Source organism: Pelecanus crispus, chromosome 3 (assembly GCF_030463565.1).
Source record: "Pelecanus crispus isolate bPelCri1 chromosome 3, bPelCri1.pri, whole genome shotgun sequence".
NCBI classification, from domain to species: domain Eukaryota; kingdom Metazoa; phylum Chordata; class Aves; order Pelecaniformes; family Pelecanidae; genus Pelecanus; species Pelecanus crispus.
The window spans coordinates 66,834,689-66,853,672 of NC_134645.1; the positions used below are offsets into that span (position 1 = coordinate 66,834,689).

The following is an 18,984-nucleotide window of genomic DNA, read 5'->3' on the forward strand; positions in this document are numbered from 1 at the left end:
AATATCATGAGGACCATTTCTGTTAATGCTTTGCACTGTCTATGCACCTGCAAGTTTGTTTGTCAGTTGTCTAAAATTGCTATGAACCTGACACCAACATTATGGCAGAAAAAACCCAAACCAAACAACAGTTGATTTTATTAAAATGCAAAGCTTTCAACAAGCGCTTACTTTTCATAGAGGCAGATACCCCAAAATAGATCTCAGAATCTTAATTAGGCACAAAGGAGTTTTCTGTTTCAACTAGCTAATACTTACCTTCACAACCTGGGACCCATTCCTTATGACCTGATCTCTCTCCCACATGTTGCCTCCCCTTAGCAGGATACTGCACAAGAACCAGCTTGCCTGCATGTACCTACTCTCTGCCTGTGGATTGTGTTCAAAGCTCGATCAGTTCCACAGGAATGTCCTGTAATTCCTAGATCAGATATTTAATCACAGCATTTATTTTTAACACTTTTTGAAAAGTGCAGAGTGGTTTTTTCTTGACATGTAAAATATACTTCAAAAATGCTGAAGTTCATTAGGCAAAGCCAAAGAAAATATCATCTGGTTAGACAACAAAAATATCATTAAGAACAAAAGCAAAGGTTAATGTCCAGAATGGTACTTAATTTGACTATAAATGAATAGCTTGTCCATTATGAATAAAATACCCTGCATGCATGGAGGAGAGAAGCAGTTCAAATCTCAAGTCATAACTCCTTGTAAAGCACACAGTGAAAACCACAAATCATACAAATGCATGAAGAACAACAATGAATGGGGCTCATTATCAGGTCTTGATAGAGAGCAGACATGAAGGCAACCTACATATTAGGAACAGCAGCATCAAATTTAAGCAAATAATCTTTGTTGGATTGATGTAGAAACCAGGGAAAGGCTGCAAGTACTCATACTGGAAGCAACTGTTCAGGAAGTGTTCGTTCTTTATCTTGTAGGTACAGTTTAATTCTATCACAGGTTTTTAAACTTCTTTTAATAAACAGAATGTTTACATTTTGCATTGCTGTGATATCCAACCCTCACAATACATTAAATCAACTCAACAGAAAAAAACAGAGGAGTATTAAAGCTGTTGCAGACGCCAAACTTCTGTCTGGAAGGCACACTGGCGTGCAGTGGATACGGATATGTACCCCAGATTTACAGATTTTGTGCATTAAGTCCAACATTGGACTTGTAGAATTTCTGTGTGGAAAAAAAATACCTGGATACATGAATGCCCTGACATAGATGGGTATACACACCATCATTTTCCTTTTTCCAGCACACAAGTGCATGTACAGCTGTCTGCTTGCAATTCATTATCTACCATCAATGAGTATTTACTTGGCCTTGTTCCAAAAAGGCCATTCCATACATTGCAGTTACAAAAGAAAGAATAGCCACATAGCAGCAACTCCAAGTTTGACAGATAAATCATACAGAAAGAAGTATTATCTAGCCAGACAGTCAGAAACACCATGCACTGAGACCTATTCTGTAACACACAGGGCTCTTTGCAACAGGCTTATAATCAAGATGTAATCACATCCTCAACACAAAACAAAGAAAAATATTCTCACCTCATTCAGATCCATGGCAAAACCCACACCAACTTCATGGAAAGCTGAACCGGGCTCAGACCATGCAGTGACGTAGCACTGTAAGACGCTAATGTACTACGCTATCCTTGCTGCTCCCTCTGGACCCAATTCAGCCAGAATTGTACCTATGCACTCACTTGAGATGAAGTTGTAATTCCCAGAAACTAGCCTTTAAGCTATTCTGTCCCTGCCCTGATGAAATATAACCTGAAACTTGAGAATTTTTTTTCAGCCTTACAAATTCCCCTGTGTGGTTCACAGCATGGCCTCATGAACAGTTACTGCAGCACCTCTGAGTCAACAGAATTAAGGAAACAAGCAACCAGGCAGGAAAACTCTTCAAGCTAGCATCTGGCTAGAATGGTTCCACATACATTAAGCTAAGAAATTTGCCAAATTTACACCTTTTTCCTGTGTTCTTTTATCAGTAGCAGAAGTTATGATGTTTTTATTCATTTTGTCCAATCGGAATTTCAACACAGATGTTACAAGTCATTTTTATCTGGGGTAAGAAATTCATTTCACTGTGACTCAGAAAGGAACCTAGATGCAAATGATATCTGTGGCACATTAAATAGTGCATTAGTTCCAGTTAACTCAGTGACAGTAATTTCTGTGTGAAAATGAGGTTTTCTCGTTTAAAAGCAAATAACTAGCTTTAGTTTTTCTGCCTTTCTTGCCTGAAAAAACAGTTCATACTACAAACAACAATCCTCTGTTTACAAACCAGAAATGATTGTAGCAACAGAAGCAGAGGAGAATCCTACCACAACCAGTACATAAATAAGTGCCCCTGATAAAATGGGTTCCACTCATTCATGTCAATAGCTGAGCGTTTTAGAATTCTAACTAAATATTAAGCCTCTTCTGGTACTACAAATATGACGACAAACCAGGTCTAGGTATCATGTGTGTCACTACCAATGTTTAACTTGACATTCTAAGTGGATGGAAGAAAGCTCTGTATCTCAGCTTAGCATTCTAGGTCCTTCTCTATTACTCTTCCTTCGGAAACAAAACTACCTCATTTTCCCTGAGCTTACCATGGCTTTCAGCTATCTGATTTTGCAATTGTCTGTCCTGTCCTCCTCTACTACTCAGAGCAAGTAACTGCTTTATAAATAAAAATGGACCAGAAGTGAGGTTTATTTAATAAGCATGCAGCCAGACTCAGTTCCAGAAGCTTTCTGCAATCTGGTGCCTCTTATTCAGGATCTCAGTCTTGCAGTCCAGCCATGACCACAATGGCTATAATAGGCAAGCGAAAAGTAAATTCATGCCAGCTCTTACCTGACCACGGTTGTGAAGACTTAAATCCAGTCCACATGTAAATTCAGTATGATGCTCCACTGTTTCCAGCAAAGGGTTAGGCTTGGAAAAGTCCCAGAATCTAGAGAGAGAGGGAAGGAGGGAGGGAGAGACCGGGGAAGGGGGGAGCAAACAAGCCACATTTAAAATAATTGAAAGGCCATTTCAAAAATATAATGCAAGATATTGACAAAACTGTTGCTGCCAGGGTATTTAAAAAAGCAAACTCATCCACTGAGGAAACATAACAAATCATATTCCTCCAAAGCCATCTGCTGATTTGCATAAATTAAACCCCACTGGGCAAAACCGTCTTTGTCTCCTGTTGCAAAAACTGAGATCAAAGTTGGCACCAAAGAGCAGCCATTAGGACATTATTAAAACAGAAAAAAAAAAAAAAATGTAGGCTAGAATAGTCTCGTTATATTTCTTGATGGCTGTGGACTTTCATCCCTGACAGACAGCAGCACAATTTATGATTTTTCTCAGTTTTTGGTATTGTTCATTATGGGGTCTTTATTTACTGAAAATTACACGTTCGTTTAGAGATATTGGTCATTCCAAGTCTCAAATTTGAGACTGTGTTCCTGTAAAACAGAATTTAATATTCTAATTTAATAATAAACTTGTACTACAAAGATCAGTTGCATTACACAGTTAATTCCACTAATTCATATTTCAAAGAGCAATTTTTCTTTCCAGCCTTGGTTGATATAAATGCTTAGAAAATGGATTTCTGAAGTGCTCTACTTCTCCCAGCTACTCTGCATCTCCTTGCCCTGTTAGATGCAATGTCCATCAATGCAGTTAACAGCAAGGATAAGAGAGGTGTAAGAGAAGATGGGATGAAAGCATAGGTACAAGAAATCTCAGGCATGAAAAAAGGATTCAGGAATAGAACTTTCAGATAATAACACACTGACAAGACACCATATGCTGGCACAAAAGAAAGATTTGTTTTTCTTTTTTGTGTTGTATAGACTGCTTAGAAAAGTCCACAGGCTGCAAACCATAGTGCATTTTGTGGGCTGGCAGCTGTAACCAAATTTTCTAAAGCTGGAGTTTTCTCACAGTGGCCAATCATATGCTTTACTTCTGTAACAACCACACAGGTGTCTCTGCCTTGCTCGTATTGGGGAAAGTGACAATACCTAATAAGAACAGTTCATTATCAGACCAGCTACACTGAAAGCACTGTATGTTCAAACCAATTCAGGCAAAATAGCAAACACTGGAGCCAGCAGGGTCAGTTTGTTTAACGTGTAGATGTTATTTCCTTCATAGATGAGCAGGGTGGTATCAGCACAATGGCTATGCCATAGCAACAACCCTCTTAACTTTTTCTCAGTACCTGAGATCTAAGATAAACAATTTATTTTGTGGGAGAGAGGAACAAAAGACCATCTCAGCATTTTCATCCTCCCGCATTTGTTCATAAGAAGGTAAGGAAACAAATCTTGTTATTTCTAAGTAATAGTGGTAGCCTTTGTTACCACATTAGCGCTCTATTGACTCTTGAAAGACAGATGCTTATAGCTGAAAACTAAGATTAAAGGAGACAACTTCAGATCTACACGAAAAAAAACTTAGAAGAGACTTTCTGATCAATTTTAAAAATAGTAGGACAATTTGGTGTTTGTTGTATGGAGACCCGTTTGCAAAAAGTCAGCAGTACAGAGTTTAAGAGTATTGCACAGTATTCCACAGACTGTCTGGGACCTCTTTTTTTTTTATATATAAAAATAATTACTAGTGAAAGTAAACAAAAAAAAAAAAGTACAGTCTCGGGACTGAGAACCATTGATGACAAGTTAATGATGGCTCTAATAAAAAACTTTGCAGTCCGAAGTGAAAAACACTATCTATAGCCCAGCTTCTAAAACTAGCACCTTGACAACAGTATTTTGCTCAGAGTGAACTTCCCATCGCATTCTGAAGACTTAAAGCGCAATGCTGGTTTTCTAAGACAGTGTTTACTCCAGCAGGATAGCTGTACAGCAAAATGAAGATGCATTCATAGCACAAATAGGTATGCTTGCATTATTTTAATTGTAGGTGTATCTACGCAGTTGGCAGCATGAACTTCAACAGTGGGCCAGACAACCACATACGCTTTTAGGGCGCATTACAGGTTTGTTTTTGCTATTGTATAGCCTGTACAATCAGAGGTGTGCCACTTAGAACTGCCATTTTTACCCATATTATGTGCATTAAAACTAGCACTCACAACTGCAGTCAGATCTGCACTGACCATAGACACTGCAACTGGTATGAGTGCATTTTCTTAAACTTTTTTTCACCGGAACTGTTGAAAGTACACCTTTTCCCTCATTTCTTGGTAGTTTCTTATTTGTTTTACATGTACTTCACAATTCGTAAGTTGTATGTACTTTGCAATTGACTGCTTATTCTAAACAAGCCATTATATGAAGAGAAAAAGCCTGTCATCCTATGGATTTGGTACTTTGTACCACCCATAGCAATATCATGGAGATCTATCTTGCTACATGTATCTCCCGTGCACCCCTACCAAAACACTTTTACCAACCCCCAATATAGTTTATCCTTCCTATCTCCTACCACGTCCTCCTCCCCACTCTACCCTTACCTCCTGCCCCTGCACCTTCACCACTGGCTGGGAAAAAAAGGCAGCAAGTATCATTTCAGGTTCCAGTGTCTGTACAAGGTAGTACAATGCATGTGTTGTGGCAGCCTGTTGCTGCATGCTGAGGAGCTAGCAGATCAGCAAGCAGATTAGACAGGTGGTGAATTCATGCTACGTCTTTTGCCTTCCTTAAAGGTAATACTTTGTGTTTTCCTCTCTTGTATGCTCATGAGTTTCCATTAAATTTGTACAAGCTTAATAAATTTAGACAACTTTCCTGTCAAATCTAATTAAGTTTTCAATAGGTTCAAAAGCTAGTTCAGGAAATGATTCAGGGAAAACACACAGATGGAAGCACAAAGAACACAACTCCCCAAGTCCATTTCCTTCTGGGGAACAAAAAAAAATATTTATGATAAATATTTACACATGAAAGCTTTATTACTGCTCTTAGGTTTCACACAGAAGATGTCTTCATACATTACATTTTTAGGTTGGTGTGAAACAGCTATTTAGAGTCTGCTTTCCATAAAACCCCACTCAACGATTAATGCCACCATGCACATGTAACCATATCAGGCAGAAGTCACAGTAGCATACAGATGTATATAACCAAGAAGTTTTCAAGTGCAACCCAGAACTCAGTGTTAGTTTACTACATGTGTATCACACAATTCATTCTCCTGCTCTCATTCTCTAATCCCTGCGCGAAGACAGCTACCTGTAAAACTTCTTCCAGCAAACTAGAAGAACTTCTGTCGGAGCAGAACTTAGTGTCAAGCTACTTTTGGATACAGGCCAATCAGGGCAGTGTTGTTACTTCAGGCATTAACTGGGGACATCTAACTATTTCCACAATAATATCCTTAAGAGATTATTTGATTACAGTTCCAGTAAAGTATCAACATTATAAAGCAGCTCAAGTATAGAAGAAAGCCTTTATTCAAAGTATTATCTTCCACAAGCATCAAAGAAAAGAGGAAGAATTGCTTGAGAGCCAATTCAAACGGAAGAGGATCCAAAAAAGTAATTCTGAAATAGGTTTTACTTTTGAGTTTGCTCCAGAAGCATCATTCTTCCCTAAGGACTCAATTTACATGTTTTATTTTGAATTCTTGCTAACTTCCTAGTTTCCTTCCTATGTACTGTATGGGAAAACAAAGCACACCACTTACACATTTATGACCCTACTCTAATAGAACTGCATATGCACCACTGTTTTTTCGTATTACACATGTGACCTGATGTCCTGACAATGAAATCCCATACATACATTTTTCTAGAAGGTAAAACGGCAGACTGCAAGTTATGTTTGTTTTAATTCTTCTCCACAACAGAGTAACTTATAAGAACAACTACTTCCTAGCCTTCATAATATCCCTCCTGCTTTTGAAGATCTTCAAATTTGCAAAACTTACCAGCAACTTTAATATCTTCCTCCAAACAATGATTTGACACTAACTCTCATCATCATCATGTGCTTAAAGCCTGAGAACATATTGGTATCATCATTCTATTGAGGTATCAACCAAAGATTCTAAACCAGAAACAGAGTGCCCTGAGAAACAGGGCATGCTCACAAAATGAAGGTACTTCTTTTCACTGAAAAGTTCAATCTGATTTAAGAAATGCAAGTGAGAAACTCCATTTAGGCAAGTATAAGCCTTCTCTACTACTTTTAGCTTAAATCAATACAAGGTGCAGCCCAAGATGCAGCATCATGTGCTACTCTAAGCTTGAAGGATGAAGACATGAGCCTATATAGGCTGGTTGGCTTACAAGAGTAATGATTTCACTGCTGCTGATACACAGTAATTTAAGTGTAGTTGAGAGTGAAGTTATCCAGCTTACTCTTTGTTCCCTGATTTCTCCCCAGAACACGAATTAACTAAAAGGACATGCAAACCCCTAACTTAGCAACATACATGGTCTCATCAGAGCTTCTAGATACTCCCCATCCTTTAGTATCATAATTCTAGACTGGAGCTTCAGTTCACTTTGACACATGCCCCACTCTCCATCAAGCACTGGGAAAGGTCAGTTGGCTAAAAATGGTAATTCAGACGCCTGAGAAATACAGAAGTGGTTGTCAGTAACATACAGATAATACTGCAGGTATGTGTGGCCTCTCTCAATACTTCTGTTTCCTCATCTGTCCACAAAAAACCCCTAACTTTGCCTTTCAGGCAGACAGGATACATTTTGTAGAGAAAGATTTAAATGTACTTGTATGACAAACAGAAATAACAGATAGCTTCACAACCAAAAAGTAAAAAAGGGGTTATTTAGAAGTAAAAAAGATGCACTTTCCATAAGAAAAAACATTCAGATGCTGCCATAGTTAAATATTCAAGTATAAATACTTGAAGGCTTTCATTACAAATATTTAACACTTATACAGACCTGTTTATTAAGAGAAATGAAAAAGAAAATGCTCTATTCTTCAACAACATTATAGTGGAATTCATAGCACCAGAAAATTTGTTTTCATAGATAAAAGATATTTATCTATTTATGAGGTTGAATCACTTGATGAGTAGCTCCTGCAACCAACACTTTCCTAGTTTTAAGAGAAATTCTGTCTCATTATACTTATTTCAAAGAAAACTAGCATGTGCAGACAGGAAAATGCCAGTGAATTTAAAAAACACAAGAACTTGGGCATTCATTTACATCAAAATATTTACCACGAAATTGTAATTCTTGTTTTAATCCAAAAAGGAAACATGCAAGAGAACAGATATGCTTTACACTGGCATATGAGTGATTTTGACTAATTCTATAGTTGCAACCATTAAATCATAATTGAAAAGTACAACCAGTTTTGAATTTTGTTAGTTTGATCAGATGTAATGCCCAAAGCTCTGACTATCACTAGCAACTCTGCTATCAAGGAGCCCTTTTAGAATGATGCAGGAGCTATCATCAACTGAGACATTGAAATTAACAGGTGCTTCTACTGCGGAGTTATCAGTTTCACACTGGAAACCACCAGTGACAAGCATTTTGATCAGTGGAAGGACATTCTCAATGGGGGGCGGGGGGGGGGAGAGAAAAAAGAGAGCAAATGAGCAGCCACCCACCTTTTCACCTTGAAGAAAAAGAAAAAAAAAAAAAGAAACAAAAAAGACAACAAGGATAATTAACTGAAGTGAAAAACAGGTTATGAGCAGCATTATTCCAGAAGTTATCAAGATTTTTTTGTGATCCAAGTTACTGAACTTGTGTACAGTGATGGAGAGCTGGACATAGTGGTTTATCTTAAAGTGTCTTGCAGTCCAGTCTGATGTCCAGTATAGTACAACTTTCAACAAAAATTGCCTTTTTGCCTCAGAGGCAAGCTTCTGTGAATACACTTCACAATCTGGCCTGACACCAGCTTAATCAAGTTCTACAATTTATCAGATCTTCTGTTTAGATTTTGGTGAGCACTGTCTGTGCCTAATGCACCAAGATTTTTTTTTTTTTTTTTTAATAAAACAGTGATTCCAGTAAGAGATGACACTGATGTTCTTTCAAACTGAATTTTGACAGAGATAATGTTTAAGAACATGCATGCAGACCTAAATAAGTCCTGGAAATGTTACAGTACTTTCTGCATTTCCTGGCATTTTAATGATTCATTTGTGTTAAAACTGCTCTTCAATTAATGTACATTTTTCCTGAACTCTTCCAAAGAGTAAGGAAATGGTACAGAAAAAATTTGTCTCAATGAGGCATTTACTAGACAGGGGTTAAATCCAAATCGTTATACCCAAGCATGTAAAACCTCAAGTTCAAACGTACACTCTCTTTTTCGTAGCATCCAGTATGAAGTTGGCACGTGAACTAGTTTTCTTTTCAGTAGCTTAACTATAGAGCATACATGCAATCATTATACTATTTGTAAGGGATGCAATTAAGCGTTGTTAACTTTGCTTTCAATCTATTTTTTGCTTTTAGATAGCCAGTTGTGATTATATGCCAAACTAGCTGTTCTACCTGAAACAAAACCCCTGCCTCTTACATGGCAGTTTGGTAATCTTATCTAAGATTTGCACTTGTGTGGTTAAACTATAAAGCTCCAGTAACATTTAAGATTACAGAACTTAAACAGTAAACTATTCTGTATCCAGTTATCTACTATAAGTTAATGCTTACAGACAATTCTAAGCTTCAAACAGAAATGTTAAAGAAAATAAAAGAACACTATCATAACTAAGCTGCTATTAAAATAACACTGCTTGTATCAGTGAATCTGTTTTTAAAGGACTGCCATACCATACTGTTCCATGAATTACTATCAAATGTGGCTAAAAAGTCGCAGGCCTTGAGTAGATTCAGCAAGATCCAAAATCAATACCATGTACTGGAATCCCTACTTCTCTTCCACCTTTTATATATTTATCAAGTATTTTTGTTCTTAAATTGAAATGTATGTATATGTGTGTATATATAGTCATGTCCACACCTACACCGGTGTATGGTGCATCCAGTCAAACTCTGAACATTTCTAACTGAACTCTGCTTCCTACTGTGAGCTACATTCCTTCCTGTAAATGATAGTACAGGATATGCAGTAGAGGTACAACATAGTCATCATATTATATTCTTTAAAAGAGATGTTCCCAAAGCATTGCAGCAACAAGTTTCCTCCACGATACAGGATATTTTGCTTGTGCCATCTTTTCCAAAGACTTTCACCTGGCCTTCTCTGTTGTTTGTTCACTCATACCAAACCCAGCAACTAATAGTTTTAGAAAACTGCTGAAAATGTGTATTTCATCTCTTCAACCCTGCCCTCTGTCCCTAGTCACAACAAGTAATTGTTTGGACAGAAAAATAATGCCTAGAGTGGCATTTTGTGAAAAGGTCCCCAAGCTCTGCATTTACAGACATCCCAGTATAAGAGCTAGGAGCAATCCTCATCTTTACTGACAGTTTCCACATCTGAAAGTGTCAGAGCTGAAATTGCACTAGATTTCAGCACTGCATGAAGCGCATTAGTGCCAAACCTGAAGGATATGTAGTTGGTATCAAAAATGGGATGAGCATGACAACACAATCAAGTCACTTCAATGCATCAGCATGCTGATTATTAGTCTTATTGCTCAGAGGAGGCCACTGGAAGAAACAAATTATCACTTTTTATTTTAGACCTAGAAGCCTTTTGAGAAATGATATGCTACAAACCAGCTGGCACTGCATCAGTAAAGGATGTTAAGTAAGATCCCATAAATAACCTTCCACAGACCACTGTGCACTATTCCATGAAAAGTGCATTTTAAACATAAATAAAATTAAGCACTTTATATAGAGAGACAGAATGCTGGTACAGCAGTCTAGAAAGTTATATACATATGGACATCACAGCACTTACACTGTCAGGCTCCTGGCACCAACCACACGACAGTGGATATCACTTGCAAGGCACTACCCCTTACTACAGTAAGCAAAAAAATAACAATTAACATAAACTTAGGAAAGATTCTCAAGCACTTAAGTCCTTTACTGAAATAATGACATGCCTATGGGGGACAGAAGTATTACATAAGCTCATCATCCAGTTCTAATCTACAAGAGAAAGGCACAGTTTTTGAAAGGAACAAGCCCATGTAAGGACTGAAAATTTAAGGGAGCAACTGGACTGCTAAACTCAGCTTTACCATTACCACCATCTGGCCTTCCGAGCCTCTCTTTGCTGAGGAGCCTTTATCCATTGCAGCACTCCAGTCTTGTAAGCGGTCCCACCATCTCTCTATAATCCCCAAGAGGCCACTGCTCTGCCACCACACATGGACTTCTGATTCCCCATTTTTCTCCTCTGCTGTATGCAGGTGTCAGACTGCTTTCACAAGGCAAGTACAAAAGCCTCTGGCACTATGCTATTCCTCACACTCTGATCCTCATGCTTTCACTTCTCTTCAGGTTATGGTCACTCTGCCCTGATACTTATAGTTCAAAACACTCCTCACTGGGTTAGCAAACCTGTTGGCAAAGATCATCTTGCCCTACTTTGTCAGATGGATCTTATGCCTGCCTTACAGTAACCAATTGCTTAAAAGAAGACCCTGTGGTTGTAAAAGACAAAGCCCTGCTTGTGACACCAGCTACGCAGCCAAGTGTTGACTTGCTGGAGAAGTCTTTTCCTACCTGAACCTTTCTCTGTCACTGTCAGGATCAAGGAAACCACCACCTGGGCCCCCAATGCCATGTAGCCACTCTTGATGTATGCACGGTCACCTCTTTCAGTAACATGGGAACCCATACAGGTAAGCGGGAGAAGGCAGTGTTCTGAATCTGGACAAATCATAGAATCATAGAATGCTTTGGGTTGGAAGGGACCTTTGGAGGTCATCTAGCCCAACCCCCCTGCAGTGAGCAGGGACAGCTTTAACTGGATCAGGTTGCTCAGAGCCCCGTCCAACCTGACCTTCAATGTTGCCAGGGATGGGGCCTCTACCACCTCTCTGAGCAACCTGTTCCAGTGCTTCACCACCCTCGTTGTAAAAAACTTCTTTCTAATGTCTAGTCTAAATCTATTCTTCTTTAGTTTAAATCCATTATTCCTTGTCCTGTCACAACAGGCCTTGTTAAAAAGATTCTCCCCATCTTTCCTGTAGGCCCCCTTTAAGTATTGGAAGGCCGCAATAAGGTCTCCTCGCAGCCTTCTCTTCTCCAGGCTGAACAATCCCAACTCTCTCAGCCTGGCCTCATAGGAGAGGTGCTCCAGCCCTCGGATCATTTTGGTGGTCCTGTTCTGGACCCACTCCAACAGGTCCATGTCCTTCTTGTGCTGAGGGCCCCAGAGCTGGACACAGTACTCCAGGTGAGGTCTCACCAGAGCAGAGTAGAGGGGCAGAATCCCCTCCCTCGACCTGCTGGCCACGCTTCTTTTGATGCAGCCCAGGATACGGTTGGCTTTCTGGGCTGCAAGCGCACATTGCCGGCTCATGTCCAGCTTTTCATCCACCAGTACCCCCAAGTCCTTCTCCGCAGGGCTGCTCTCAATCTCTTCATCCCCCAACCTGTACTGATACCGGGGGTTGCCCTGTCCCAGGTGCAGGACCTTGCACTTGGCCTTGTTGAACCTCATGAGGTTCACACAGGCCCACCTCTCCAGCTTGTCCAGGTCCCTCTGGATGACATCTCGTCCTCCTGATGTGTCAACCGCACCACTCAGCTTGGTGTCATCTGCAAACTTGCTGAGGGTGCACTCGATCCCACTGTCTATGTCATTGATGAAGATGTTAAATAGCACCGGTCCCAGTACGGACCCCTGAGGGACCCCACTTGTCACTGGTCTCCATGTGGACATCGACCGATTGACCATGACCCTCTGGATGCGACCATCCAGCCAATTCCTCATCCATCGAACAGTCCACCCCTCAAACCCATATCTCTCCAATTTAGAGAGAAGGATGTTGTGGGGGACTGTGTCAAACGCTTTACAGAAATCCAAGTAGATGACATCCATTGCTTTTCCCTTGTGCACTGATGCAGTCACTCCTTCATAGAAAGCCACTACGTTGGTCAGGCAGGACTTGCCCTTGGTGAATCTGTGCTGGCTGTCTTGAATCACCTCCCTGTCCTCCATGTGCTTGAGCATATCTTCTAGGAGGATCTGTTCCATGATCTTCCCAGGCACAGAATCCTAGCGGTCTCTCCACAGCCTCCTGGACCTCAACCCAAGGGAGGCAAAATAATCTTCCAAGACATCAAGCTGGGTTGGCACAGATACTTCAAGAGAGAATGCAACAGGAGGCAGTCTCCAGTGATGATGCACATTTTTCTTTTGGCGCAGACACTTGATTCAGGCTCAGCTGACTCTTGACGCCTTCCCAGACTGAGCTTATTCTTGCTCACCCATTTCCAGAGCACTAAATCTGTTCTGTAGCTTCAACTTGTGTTGCCAGAAGTCACAAGTTTCCAGCCTCCCTTGTCATGGGAATCTTTATCCTTATCTTCTTTGAAGCATAGTCTCTAACTGTCCCTCCTTCCTTGCACTGTGGGATTTGGGCTCTCGCCTCTGAAGGATATCTGTGAAGACTCTGTCAATCTTGCATTCGCTGTCCTTGATGGTACACAGTCTGCTCATCTCCTCCTGCAGCTCCTTCAGCTCAGTACCTCAAAGAGAACACACTTCCCTCAGGTGAGGCCAACATCACCCCCAGCCCCAGGAAGAGGCACCAGGCACTCCCTGCAGCCTAAGACCTCGAAGGCAACATCCTCTCTAGTGCTATCGAGGTTGATGACTCACATGTGCCAAGCACAAGTGCTCCAGCAACCGTCTCCCTGTGGAACATCACCATTGTCACTGTACAGTCTCAAGCAGTCCCACACCATCTACAGCAGAGCTTTGGAGCCCCTTTGCACCCCTACATGTTTCTGTTAGCTGCATTGTGGGAGCTACGACCAAGAACTTGGATAAAAACAGAATATTTCAGCTATACTGCTCTTCCAGTAAGATTTTTGAAAACACACAAAACTCATAAGATGCTTAACGCACTAACTTCATGATGCAACTTTGTATGATGCTATGGCACAAGACTATATAGATTTGTGATTTAGAAACATGTACAGGCACTGAGAGTTAGGAAGGTTTCCCTTAGGAAACAGAACCTTTCTGTGTCTGGTGTCAGACCACTGTCATGGTTTAACCCCAGGCGGCAACTAAGCACCACAGCCACTTGCTCACCCTCCCTGCCACCCCCAGTGGGATGGGAGAGAGAATCAGAAAAAAGCAAAGTAAAACCCATGGGCTGAGATAAGGACAGTTTAATAGGACAGTAAAGGAAGAGAAAACAATAAAAATAATAATGACAAAAGAATATACAAAACAAGTTATGCACAATGCAATTCCTCACCACCCACTGACTGATGCCCAGCCAGCTCCCGAGCAGTGATTGCTGCCCCCCGGCCAAGTGCCCACAGCTTATATACTGAGCATGACATCATACAGTATAGAACAGCCCTTTGGACAGTCTGGGTCAGCTGTCCTGGCTGGGCCCCCTCCCAGCTTCCCGTGCACCTGGCAGAGCATGGGAAGCTGACAAGTCCTTGACTGGTGTAAGCAGTACTTAGCAACAACTAAAATGTCAGTGTGTTATCAGCATTATTGTCATACTAAATCCAAACCACAGCACTACACCAGCTACTAGGAAGAAAATTAACTCTATCCCACCTGAAACCAGGACAACCACTTAGGACACAAACAGAGGTGACATTAATTGGGATTTGGGCAAGTGGGATAACTTTGCAGTCACTTGTGGAGGCAAGAGGGCTTCTCCCATTTGTAAATGTACTGCCTACTGTATCCACTCCATGTTATAAAATTAAAATGTAGATCAAAGAATGTGAATGAGATATTCAGGAATATACTTCATAGTGTATTAACTTATGATACTGTGTATCTCAGAGAAGTCCTAATATGAAGTCAAACTTCTTTAGGACTTTTAATCAGCTTTAAATCAGCTGTACTATGAAATCCTCGGCAGTGTCAGATATACTGGGCAGCCAGTGGAACTTGCAGAAGTACTCTTTAAAGAACTTCAGCATACACAATGTGGAACAATACTAAAGCTTCCTCAGATACTGGTAGGACAAAAACTTTGTTTATAAAAAGCTTAAATAAAAGTATGTCACAGAAACATATGAAGTCACCCACCTACGTTCATTTAAGAGGTTATCACTTTCTTATCAGACACTATCACAGCTGGATGCAACTACGTTCAGCAGAATGATGAGAAAAGGATTACAGAAAGCATCTGTCAGAGCACATACCATTCAGAAGAGTGACTGAGCCAGCTTCTAAGTCAAGAAGCCATGCACTTTCAACATAGCTTATGAACAGAGAAAAACATCTGATAGCAACATTAACTGCACTTCAGTATGTCCACTCTAGAACTGTTTTCTATTGCAAGCCACAGATCATCATTCCATTTTTATCCAAATAAAAAATACTGTACCTCACAGTAAAATCATAGGAGCAAGAGGCCAATAAGGTTGCATGGAATGGTGAAAACTGCAAGAAAACAAAAACAGAACAACTTTTAAAGTAAAAGCATTGCGAATGTACACAGACTTACTGTAAGTAGAAGGTTATCAAAGTTTAACTGTTTAAACTGTCTTGGTAGGTACCACATCGTGCTGCAACAAAACAAACATTTCCCTGCCATGCTTCTAATTACAAGGAATGCTCTATGGGATCCTGGTTTTGTTTGATTTCATTACAGCAGTGCCAAACAACCCTGCTGTAAAGTTAAGAAGTTTTAGGACAGTCATATAAACAGTCATTAAATTCTGCTTTTGGCTGACAAGCTGAGCATAATCTCATTATATAAAGTGAGTTTCAGAAGAGCTATGTGACCAGTTTATTATTTTCAGAGAGAGAAAATTTGTGCCATACTGCAGAGAACGTAAGATATATTACTGTCGTCAATTCCATGTCCTAAAATTTTGAAATTATTTACAGAAGTGGGAAAATTGGAGATAAGTTGAAAAACTGAAGGCAGTATAACATCACTTCATAATTTCCCCCTGTCCTGCAGGGTGTTTTACGGGACACACTCTTATACAGACTCTTGCAGACAGGCCTAAGAACTGCAGCAATAAGGATGGAGTTAGCGAAAATTGTTCATGTCAGCTCCACCTTTTTGGTAACCCCCAGTTTCCAACTATTTTAAGGTCTGTATTTCTCAACAGGAAATACACAAGTGATTGTCATAACTTCAGTTTGAAATGCAGGTCCCCCACATTGTGGTTCATAGGTAAGATTCTTCCTGCAAGACTTTCAATATTATTCACAGCTACTACGAAGTCAAAAGTTAAGCCCGGGCTATTGCCACAACTGCCCAAGTTGCCAAGAGAGCAGTGTATGTTGTCACCTGCTGAACTCTGCTGACAGAGTTCTCTTTACTATAGCAGAATTGAGGGATGTGCATGCTTAAACTTTAACCTCTCCAGATCTCCTACAATTGGGGGGGGAGGGGAGACACGGAAACACAACAAAACATCTTTTTCTTCTGCACCTCAGGAATATGAAAATTAAAGGGGAAGAAGTCTGATGTGCAGCAAAAAACAACGTCACATTTCCCACACGCCCCATTTGCATCTTTGTCAACACAGTTTCAGATGAAGCAAAAACATCTTGTCAAAGCCGAAGAGCGTTGTCATTAACCTTAAGTATCCTAGAAACTTACCTAAGCAAACTCTATCAAAATACTTAGCAGAGTGCTACACATAAAAGTTGAAATAATTTATGTCATGTCTTTCTGCTACAAAGAGACTATTTTGAAATTCTGTTCCACTTAACCATAAGATACTACAATTTTATCATCTGAACAGTTCTACATAGACAGAAGAAACCAACATATCATCCATCCTGACCTCCAGTATTTCACAGATCATTCATCCAAATATCTTTTTAGGTAAACTCAAAAAACATAACTACATTTCAGTATAAGAGATTGAAGCCAGCTAAGAATGTGAGATAGCCAAATGCACCAATGTCAAAATCTCCTGAAAAGGGCTCCGGACGACCTCAGTGTGCTGATAATGTCCTGTACTGCAGTGAAAAGACCACAAGAAATCTGCAGGAATCCTAACAGTATCATGTTGGGTAGAATTCCTTGCCAGCCTCAGATCTGACAGTTAACACAACTGTGAACAAGTGAACAGAATACAAAAGACAGACAACTGAAGATTGTGATTTCATGGTTGGTTTAAGCTAATTTAAGAGTGCGTGGCTGCCAAGACTCATGGCCTTCCCCTTCCTTTCCACTTCAGGCGGTATGCTCCTGCCCCCCTGCTTTGTGTTAGGGCTTGCAATTGTGCAGTTGAGCAACAAATTGAGACAGCTTAGGGATCCAGACAGAAACTAGTCACTTCCAGGGACAGGATTTTCAGTCAGAGGAATGAGCTGAGCCAGCTTGCCACACAGCTTTATAATTGCTAGTGTCAACACAACGTAGGGGAAGGGACATTGGTAGGGGACAGATGCCTCTGTTTAGGTGGCATCCTGGTCTCTCCATTTAGTGTGAGTGGTGAGTTATACCACAAAAGTGTAGATATGCTGCACCGCCTCTAAGTGCTGGCCCATATTCCCGTATCTTACATCCACAGGGACCATGTCTATCTTGAAACGGAAGCTATAAAAGCCTGCTAAGACAGAAGTCACGTACTCTCACATACCTCTCCTTTGCACACGTATGCATACACAGCCTCCCCACCATCTCCTTAAAGCTACTTAGTGAACTGATCTCAGAGGTTGGTGTGAAGAAAGTTCTACTGCTGGCCAACAATCATTTCAAGGCATTTTAGGAAAACAGGGAGCATGATGGGCCATAAAATGGAAACTCAGATGAGATGGTGTAAGAATATAAGAACCTACCTGGTTAGGCCAACAGTCTTTGAGCCCAGTGTTCTATGTTTCCATGGCATCTTCTGTACTTTAGTTTGTACCAATCGCCTCTGGTCCTCTCACTAGATATCACTGAAAAGACTCAGGCTTTGTCTTCTCTGTTTCCCCCAATCATTCATAGATATCACAGTGATAAGATCCTCCCTAAGCCTTCTCTTCACCACACTAAACAAATACAAGCTCTCCCAGCCTCTCCAGGTAGGACAGAGGCTCCAGTCTCTTAATCTTCTTTGTAGCCCTTTGCTGGATGTACTCCAGTACGTCCATGTCTCCCTTGTACTGGGAAGCCCAGAACTGGACCCAGCACTCCACAGGTGGTCTCACTGGTGAGGTGAGTAGCGGGGAAGGATCACTTCCCTCAACCTGCTGGCAACGCTCTTCCTAACGCAGCCCAGGATGATTGAGAGGAGAGAAATTGGAGATGCTATCCCTGTCTAGCTCTTCCAATATCTGTTTCTTGACCAGCTGCTATCCATGAACCTGATGACACTGCCTGCCTATGCAACCTCTTGTGCAGAGAGCTAATTCAAGAAGTCTACCATCAGATGTGTAAAAGTATTTCCATCTGTTTGTAAACCCATATTCTACCAGCTTCATCAAGTGTTCTTTAGTTCTATTATCACAGATTATGGTGAATAACAATTCTGCATTCACTTTCTCCATTTTATCATGAGGACAATGTGCTATGAATCCCTTATTGGCAGAGCTTTTTTTAAAAGATCCCGCTAACTGTCAGAGAGTAAGAATATGACAGTCTGTATTGATTGATACTGTATCAATTCATCTGTCTTAATGGCTGTCAAATTAGAGATGCAAAATGATCTTGTTTAAAAAAACAAGAAAAACCAACCAACCAAACTCGTACACCACTCCTAAATGTTGTTCTGCTACGAAGAACATTTCACAAAGCCAGATTAGAGCATGTTCATGCAAGAATTAAATTACAAAAAAAGACTGGACAGCCACCACCAGTGGGAAAGCAGGCAAGGGTATATGGGATAAGGAGGAGCAGGAGTTCTCAGGCTGTCTGGCCACAATCAGGATTTGTGATATGGAACCACTCCTTGAGACACACCCTT

At 40.6% G+C, this 18,984-nt stretch overlaps 1 protein-coding gene across 1 annotated transcript in view; it reads right to left on the reverse strand.

Moving 5' to 3' along the window:
- The window catches only part of PEX7 (peroxisomal biogenesis factor 7), a 49,579-nt gene that overhangs the window by 11,221 nt on the left and 19,374 nt on the right, over positions 1-18,984 (reverse strand). The window contains exons 8-9 of the mRNA XM_075707095.1: positions 15,453-15,508; positions 2,883-2,982 (exon numbers count right to left, since the gene is read on the reverse strand). Coding sequence (XP_075563210.1) covers positions 2,883-2,982; positions 15,453-15,508 — 156 coding nt within the window. The remainder of the gene's footprint in view (positions 1-2,882; positions 2,983-15,452; positions 15,509-18,984) is intronic.